Genomic DNA, 8,917 nt, shown 5'->3' with positions numbered 1-8,917 from the left:
ATTCATTTTAAAGGGGAAATATGGTAAGAAATTGAAGTTTTTTTAGTTACAGTACAAGCGTAGTGACGACACGAAAGAAAAGGCCACTTTTTTCTTTCTTTTTGTTCACGTCCAGGGCAAAAGTGCAAGTTCTTGAGCCCCACTTGGGGTGTCTGTGCGCGCGCGCCTGCAAGGCAGCACTGCGCGCACCTTGGCGCAATGAAGTTTTGGTGAACAAGACGCTGGAGGACCTAACATGTAAGTACAGTGCACATCTATCTTTTGAATCCCACATTGGAGCGACTGCGAGGACACTTTCACACTGTCAGATTTGCCCGAGTTGACGTCAATCGGATTGGTTAGGTGACAGCGCGAGGCCCCGCCCCGCCTGTGGAAGGGAGGCGAGGGGAGGGCAGGGGAGAGGAGAGGAGGGGAGGGGAGGGGCGGGGCGCGAGGGGACTGAGCCGATCCGATCCCACGTGTGACGCTGTCGTTCCCGGCTCAGTAATATTCTCATAGCGGGGCTTTGCATATCTCCTGGCCTGCCTCCGCGTCTGTCCCTGTAAGTGTCGTCCCAGCCGATCCTAGTCCGGAATCGCTATGGAAGCAGACGGGAGTCCAGCCGCATCCGGAAGCCTAAACGACTCACAACATGACCCGGGGTAAGAATGTCGGAGCTTCGCGTTGCGTGCATGTTTGCAACATCTTGGAGAGGACTTGGACTGGCGTGTGCCGGATTCGCACTCGCCGCTTTTCCTTTTGGAACGGGGGCAGTTTTCGAGAGCTTTTTTTTCTTTTTTTTTTTTGTGTGAGTGTGTCCCCCTCCCCCCCCCCCCTTTTTTTGTAGAACACCGAGCGAGACTGTTCTTGCCACTCGATCAGTCTGCCTTGATCCTTTAAGGTCGCTTTTCCAAGTAGTTAGTCGTCAAAATGGCCGAACTGACATCTGGACTCACTTGTGTTGTGTTTCCCCCTCACAGCAAAATGTTTATCGGCGGCCTCAGCTGGCAAACCTCACCAGGTGAGACTGTTTATTCCCTCGGACAGCCTTGTCCTTGTGCGATTTGCTGTTTTTTAAAAAAAAAAATATTTCAATAATTTTTTATTGTGTGTGTGTGTGGTGCTTGTCGGTGGCGTGCGCGCGCGCACGCGCGAGTGTCGGTTGCGTTCTTTCCCGATCTTCGTCCATCTCAAGTCCTCTATTCGACCCCTATATGCGCATCGCGGCGGTGCTGCTGGCGGGTGGGGGGTGGGGGGGGGGGGTGCAGTGTGTGTGCGTGTATATATATGTGTGTGTGTGTTTTAAATGACAATGTGCGTTGCGTGTCTAACGACCCGATGTTGTTTCCTGTGTCCGCAGACAGCCTTAGAGACTATTTTAGTAAATTCGGAGAGATCCGAGAATGTATGGTGATGCGAGACCCCACGACGAAACGCTCAAGGTACAGCAACATTTGCTTGACTTTTTTGTTTGTTTGCTCGTGTGTATGTCCGCGTGAAACGCCGGCTGCGAGCGAATGCAATTTGACATTGACTTTGCGACTGCAGCGTGGCCGATATCGCGTGCTCACTTTCAGTATGCGCGCAGTCTGGATGATAAACACATTGCGCGCGCTGTGGCGCGACCGTCTTGACAAGAAAACAAGAGCGGAGATGCTGAGGTCAAAGCCACGTGACGTGCTGTGCAAATGCACTACAGCGCGTTTTTTGTTTTGTTTTTCTTTTGCACTCTAAACCACCACCAGTCGGTTTGCTTCTTTTTTGGGTTTTGCATGCATGCATTTTAACGCTGTTGTTGTTTGTCTTTTTTTTTTTGCTCCGCAGAGGGTTTGGGTTTGTTACATTCACAGATGCTGCCAGCGTAGAAAAGGTCTTAGCTCAGCAACACCACGAATTAGACTCAAAGACGGTGAGTTCATTTCTTTTGACATTTTTTATGTTAGAACTTTGTGTTTTTGTTGTTGTCTGGGACTGAGAATGTGTTTTTACTGCCCAATGCCTTATGGGGACTCCCCCCCCCCCCACCCCCTGCTCAAGGTCATGAAAAAAAGGGGCTAAATGCATGATGGGCCTTTCAACAGTAATCCTGCTAATAAACCACAAGTCCACTGTGAATATTATGTGAGCACGTTCACTTCTCTGGATGAATGGAACAGACACGCCCCCCTCTTGACTGCCTCTTCACGCACACGCACACACACACACACACACACACACACACACACACGCACGCGCATCAAGTACAGTGAAGAGCCCCTGTTGGACCCGCGTGTGTCGTCACACATTTGTAAAGTGGGCAAAAAAAAGGTTCAAAGCACTTCCCTCCAAATATCCCGTTATAGCTTTCCAGTTTTTTTTATTTGTAATTTTTGAGTAGGGACACAAGGGGAGTTTTAATGTTACTGCATGAGGTGAATTTACTCGTCAATTTAGATAAACGTTGATGAGAAATTGCTGCACGACTGGATTTTTCCTGCCGTTGGAACATTTGTCAGTCGAGGAATAATTAAGCGGGCGAGTCATTTTTGAAAGATTATCTGTACAGTGACGGAGTTGATGATTTTTCGCGTGAAAATTGACACAACGGGAGTTCCTTGAAAATACCTTTTGCATAGTGAGAAAACGCTGTTTACCTTGGCTCGTTAGCCAGCTAAGGCTGTGTATGTTTATTGCATTTCAAAAATATAAAGCACCAATTACAAAGACCCTAAGACGCTGTAAGCTTTTTAGACTCCCAGGGGTTAAGGTTTGGTCTCGAGTTTTACATCTGGAATACTCCGAAATCTAGTTTGACTGAACATCAGACACCGTTTGGGTTTGCTCTCAGATTAGCCGCTTCCCAACAATCGTTGGGCTGTCGTCATGTCATGTAGCTAAATTGCCTGAAGCTCCGTTTATGTACTTTTGGGCACGAGGGCGATAAGATCACACTTTGTTCCATATGTTTCCAATTAGGAGCCACAGAGAGAAAAGACAGAAGTTCTTGAAAGCTAAATGAGCAGAAAGTTATGACTGATGTTATCGCAGAAAAAATAGTGCAGATTTAAAGGGTGCCTGAAGAGACGAGGTATTTTATATCTTGTGTAAAATATTGAACAGACTTGTGGCTTCAGAGTTGACACTGTTAGAACTTTTTTTTTTTTTTTTTTTTTTTTGCTGTGGATTTGTCTGAGAGCAGGTCACTGTAGAGCAGCTCACAGGAATCAACTGCAGTGGAATTCCAGGAAGGAGTTAAATTCCTTGTGCACGTTTTAATTATTCTGTTAAGCTCTTCATAGGATTTAACCTGAGGACCTTGAGCTCATTCAGTACACAAAACCTCCAGCTGATTTACTGTAAAAGCTAACCCACGGTGAAAAATGCACTTTTCTAACACCCAGTTCTCATAGAATCTCGGAGGTTTTTGTGAGTAGAAAAACGTCCTTTTTTTGGGGGGGGGGGGGGGGGGGTTGCTTGCACCTCATTTTCAACTTGAAATGGATATAAAAGCTGCGTGGCTTTATCCAGTTGATTGCACATGATGAAAATGAAAGCGTGACGCTCCCGAGACTTGAAACATAAGTCGGATGACGTCATAGTCAAAATGGCGGAACGTAGCTTTGTATTCTTTGAACACGTCTTGATTTAAGTGTACGTTTACTGTGCACCAACTAGTGGAGTCCAAATTTGAATTGAGTCAAGTTTATTTGTTTAGCCAAAAGAGTCTCAATGTAAATTCGCAAAAGTTTTTCAAAGGATGGTTTTGCCTGGATGAGCAAGTAGTTGATATGCGTGCGTCTTGTTTATATGCATAGTGCCAAAATTTTAGTCATTTAAAAAAAAAAAATATTTTTTTCCCTGCTGGTATTTTTTTAATTTTAATTTTATTTTTATAAATGGCTACAGAGTTTATGTGGCAATGCTTATGGTGTATCGTGCTCCAGCAACATTTTCTGTTGTTAATTTTCTTTGCTGAATAATAGGACTTTTTTGTCTTCACAGTTTAACATTTCAGATTAAATTCATATTTGGGGATAATATTTATAGTTAATGGAGTTCTCATCCGTATTGCCTTGAGTTGTCAAAAAAATCTAAATATATTCCATTTCTGTAACCATGTATGAGAAAACAAAGATGCAATTTTTTCTCTAGTCTTTAGTCGTTGCAATCAATACATTTTGACACAAAAGTATAAATGAAAGTCATTAATACAACAAATTCAATGTGTAGACATGAAAACATTGTCCTCTCTCGTGTTCTGAAGTGGTTTCCTTTGCTATGCATAATATATTAAAAACTATTTCATGTCACGTCCTTACTGTATGCGTTGGGTCATATTTTGCCGAGCTGCGTTATATCGTACACGTTTGAAAGCCAGTCGACGAAATGGTGAAATTCACGCGTCGTATACACTGAATGCATTTTCCAAAGCTGCACCGTTGTTATTCTTGAATCCTAGTGATTATTGACACTTGAATTGCTTTTATATACTTATATGCTTTTATATAGTTGAAAAGAAACAAAAGTAGGACATTGTCCTTGTGTGAGGGGACATGCTGGGAATGAGAGGAGAGAGGCTCAGCTGGACTCAAAAAGGGAAACATTGTGATTACACGGTCAATGTCCTAAACTGTTCTTCCGCTGGGAAGCTTCCAATTAATTGTTTATAATGACCATTATCACAGTCTTATTTCTGACTTTTTTTCTTTGTAGAGTCACTATTTTAAAAGGCAACTTTACTTGCAGTCCTGGGAAATATAATATAGCATTCAGGGTATATACATCAGGGCGTATTTTACCCCTATCTATAAAAAAAGAAAAAAAGACCTTAGTGAATAGTTTTTCAACAGAACTGAATGCCATTAATATAATTATACTAAGGAAAATACAGTTTTACCAGTGAAAAAGAGCTTAATCATTAGTTACTTTGGAAATCCAAAACCATGAAAAAAAGATCCGCAGAAATAATACATTGTGGAGATGTTGGTGATGTTATGCTGAGAAAGGTGCATATTTACAAATGAAAATCCTCATATCATATCAGTAGAATTTTTTATTTATTTTATTTTGTGTGTGCGTGTGTGAATAACGCCTATAAAAAAATAGCATTTTTCTTATACGAGAGTTATGTATTACATTTTTGTGTTACAAGGTTTCCAAGTCTGTATCCTGTTAAGACTTGGTGAAGATGATGAAGTGTTTTTATGGTGCTATTCACACCATGATTGCAGGGGGGGGGGGGGGGAAGTGTGATACATTACCGTGATGTATAGTTTTAAAATGTATTGAGCTCAGCGCTCTTATTATTCAGGCGAATGTTTGACTGTGTGATTGACACGCTAGCCTTGCAACGGGATCGTGATGACTCAGAACACATTCAGAAATAGATATTTCCCAGCTGCTAATGTGCTGTTGAAACGTGCTACGGAATAGAACAAACCCGAGGCGGCTGTCTGCGTCCTCTTCCTCACCATTAGTCACCGGCCGCTCTCCACTCTCGTGTTAGCTCAACAATCGCAGCCGTCACGATGCGTTCTGATCCGTCATATCTTTTGCAGGGTTGCTCAGCACAAATCAAAGGCAAAGAGCAGACTTGCAAACATTCTTGATTTGTGCGCAGATGTTTGATTGGCTAGAAGCCTTGGACCTTACGCAGCCGTCCAATGCATCTTTCCTGTGGCGGGTCACCTTGAACGGGCTGCTGTCTGTTAGAGGCCGCAGGGGCTGTGACTGTGAACAAGCTGAGTCATATTACGAGCCTTCAGAGAGGGGAATTTACATTTGTCTTAAGATATAATTGGATCTGTGAATGTATGAGCGCGAAACATTTAGGACTTGCTTTGCAAACACCATTTCAGTCTTTCAGCTTCGTCGTCAGGCGCTATATAATCAATCTTAAAGGAAAATGCAGCATAAATATAGCCACAATCCTCATTATTCTTTACAGTATATTATTCTTTTTGCGCTCCTTTTTCCCCCAACCGGTTATGAAAACACTTGGATGAAGATATGAACGAGACATATGGGGAAGCACAGCCTCGGGCTTCACAACACACATGCTGGTAATTCACAACATATTTCTCATTTCCCCCATTGCTTTGTTCGAAATATGTTTGCCCCTGACGATGTTTGGAGCTCAGGCGGGCATGAACACTTGAAGATGTAGCACTTTACAAGGCAGCAGATTTATTGCTGGAAGATTGATTTCACATTAATTGCTATTTTATAGCAAATGCAGTGGATAAAAAAAAAAAAAAAAAAAAAAAAAAACCCTGTTCAAAAAGGCCAGATTTTATAGATAAAAAATGTGACCATAAACCATATATAGCCAAAATATATAACATGTATATGGAACAAGAAATGCTCGCAGTATCTTAATGTTATAATTCCTTACATATGACCATTTGAAATTTTGGTCCAGATTTTTGCAAGAATCACGGAAGTTGATTCACATGATTTGCTTTCGCGGGCCACATAAAATCATATGGCGGGCATGATCTGGCCCCCGGGCCTTGAGTTTGACACAAGTTGTATATTACCACTGTAATATTATGCACAGTTTAATGTGAAGCTGGTCCTCATATTTGTCTTAATGTGTCAAATTATAGTTATTTATTTGCATTTAGGGCTGGAACTAATGATTATTTTAATAATCAATTATTCTGTTGATTATTTTTTTTAAATTTCCATTGCTTTATTAAAAAACTGGACTTTATTTCCAATTGACTGAACAGAAAATGCATAAACAAATTGATGATGATTCAGTTACTGGTTTGGTCCATAACATCAAAAAATCGGCAAATTGTTGATAATTGTATTCCAAAGTAAAAGAAGAATTTTGTGAAACGCAAAGTTAAATGATCTGCTTTATTATTATAATAAATATAATTATTACTATTTACTGTTTTATTATTGTAATATAATTATTCATATTTACCGGCGAGAAGCTGAAATTCCAAGGTTTTGGACGATTTTAAGTCAAACAAGGTCTTTATAACCGATTGACTATAAAAAACGTTATCGATTAATTTGAGAATCGATTAATTGTTGAAGCTCTTCCTAAACAGGAAAATTTCTTGAAGTTTTACTTGATTATTTTCTGACTTCTGAGACTTGTTTTCTCAAATTTGGGTGTAAAGAAAAAAGTGAATTCGGTTAAAAATGTCACATTCCTGTTTAAAATGGTAAGAGCTCACCGAAATGAAATGAAAAACTGAAGTCCGCGTTTGCACACGAATGACCTCTTCATGCTTTTATGACCGGTGGTTTAATACATTTGCTAAGCACTGAATAATCAGAAATTGTTTACAAATAAATTACTAGTCCAGCCTCTATCCCACTCTATTAGGACATAACAGATGTGTAATATCGTCTACACCGATGAATCGAAAACCTAGTGATGCATACATTTCGGAAAGGTCAATGTGTTTGTTGTCTTTGACTTTGGTGAAATTCTCATTGATTTAGAAGCATAACAAACGGCCCCTTATTCATCTGCCGAGATCGGGAGAGATTGACAGCTCTGATATGAATCATTCACGCTTTAATTTCATGTCCATTCTGCTCGCTATCACACGCAAACACCTGCGGAGCTCCTCACAGCCCCAAATTGGGAGAAGCTGCGCACTTCGATAAGCCCTTTCCTTTAAGTTTAAACACCGTGCAGTTGTGTGAAGCCAGATATTTGTTCACCCAGGAGCTGCATTGATTATACAGACAGTTTTTTTAATTTTTAATTTTATTTTTTTTGTAAGATTTTTAGCTGATCTCACTCGGTAGCAGCCTGTAGAGACCTTGTTGTAAAAGGCTGCAGAAGATAAAAAATGCTGGGTTTCTGGCTGTGGGGAGGTCGTGACCTCTCGGTCTGTTCGGTCTCATTTTTATTACTTTGACACGGTAGGTTGTGACGATGTCTCGGGGACCCACTTATGTTCCGTGTGTGGCGTCATTTATACAAAGCACAAGTGTAACTGTAGTCGTATAGGCGCGTCTGAAATCAGCTGTATAACCTCCATTGCGTACATGTCTTTTTGTGCGGTGACTGCAAAATGAGAAATCACATCCTAGCATCCTCCGATACTAATGTACAAATACTACTACAGTAACATTAGACTTGGTGACCGTCGTCTGGAAGTAATTGTACACCCACCCCCTGTAATTAACATTGTGCTTTCTTTCTCACTGAACCTTTAATTGGTCAAGGTCTGCTAGTTTTGTCGAATGTATCCACAACAACTTGGAGGTACACTATGCATGTCAATTAAGTTCCCCCCCCCCACACACACACACATATACCGGAGGTAACATAACAACTCAATGACCTTCACAGTTCCACAGGTGGAAAACAATAAACAAAAGGTAAATGCCAGGTGTTAAGCTTCTTAATAGCACAACTTGCCCGCATTTGTGCAGCTAATCCTGTGACCAATAAAACCTAATGTTCCAAAGTGGAAGCACGTTCACATTCGCAACATATTGTTCCAAGTATCTACTTACTGGTTAGTTTACGTGTCGACGTTAGGGTTAGCTAGTTGTTAGGCTGCTAGTTGTCTACCTTACCTGCATAGCCTGAAATGCTAAGAATTGAACTAGTTCTATTGGAATTACTTAGGTTGTTTTGAATTAGAGCGTCTGCCTCGCAGTTCTGAGGACCGGGTTCAATCCCTCGCCCCGCCTGTGTGGAGTTTGAATGTTCTCCCCGTGCCTGCGTGGGTTTTCTCCGGGCACTCCGCTTTCCTCCCACATCCCCCAAAAAATGCGTGGTAGGTTGATTGAAGATGCTAAATTGCCCGTAGGTGTGAATGTGAGTGCGAATGCTTGTTTGTTTATATGTGCCCTGTGATTGGCTGGCAACCAGTTCAGGGTGTACCCCGCTGGGTTGGGCTCCAGCGCTCCCGCCACCCTTGTGAGGGTAAGCGGCTCAGAAAATGGATGGATGGGTTTTGAATGTACGTTTTGG

At 41.7% G+C, this 8,917-nt stretch overlaps 1 protein-coding gene across 13 annotated transcripts in view; it reads left to right on the top strand.

Annotated features, from left to right (window-relative positions):
* Window positions 1-441: 441 nt before the first annotated feature.
* Window positions 442-8,917, top strand: part of LOC133416510 (RNA-binding protein Musashi homolog 2) — a 210,336-nt gene continuing 201,860 nt past the window's right edge. For all 13 annotated transcript variants that reach the window (XM_061703506.1, XM_061703500.1, XM_061703505.1 and 10 more), the window contains exons 1-4: window positions 442-641; window positions 960-1,000; window positions 1,340-1,421; window positions 1,804-1,888. In XM_061703506.1, coding sequence (XP_061559490.1) covers window positions 580-641; window positions 960-1,000; window positions 1,340-1,421; window positions 1,804-1,888 — 270 coding nt within the window. In that variant the 5' untranslated portion in view covers window positions 442-579. The remainder of the gene's footprint in view (window positions 642-959; window positions 1,001-1,339; window positions 1,422-1,803; window positions 1,889-8,917) is intronic.

This window comes from Phycodurus eques, chromosome 17 (assembly GCF_024500275.1).
Source record: "Phycodurus eques isolate BA_2022a chromosome 17, UOR_Pequ_1.1, whole genome shotgun sequence".
Lineage (NCBI taxonomy): Eukaryota > Metazoa > Chordata > Actinopteri > Syngnathiformes > Syngnathidae > Phycodurus > Phycodurus eques.
This window is presented reverse-complemented; position numbering and strand designations above follow the sequence as displayed.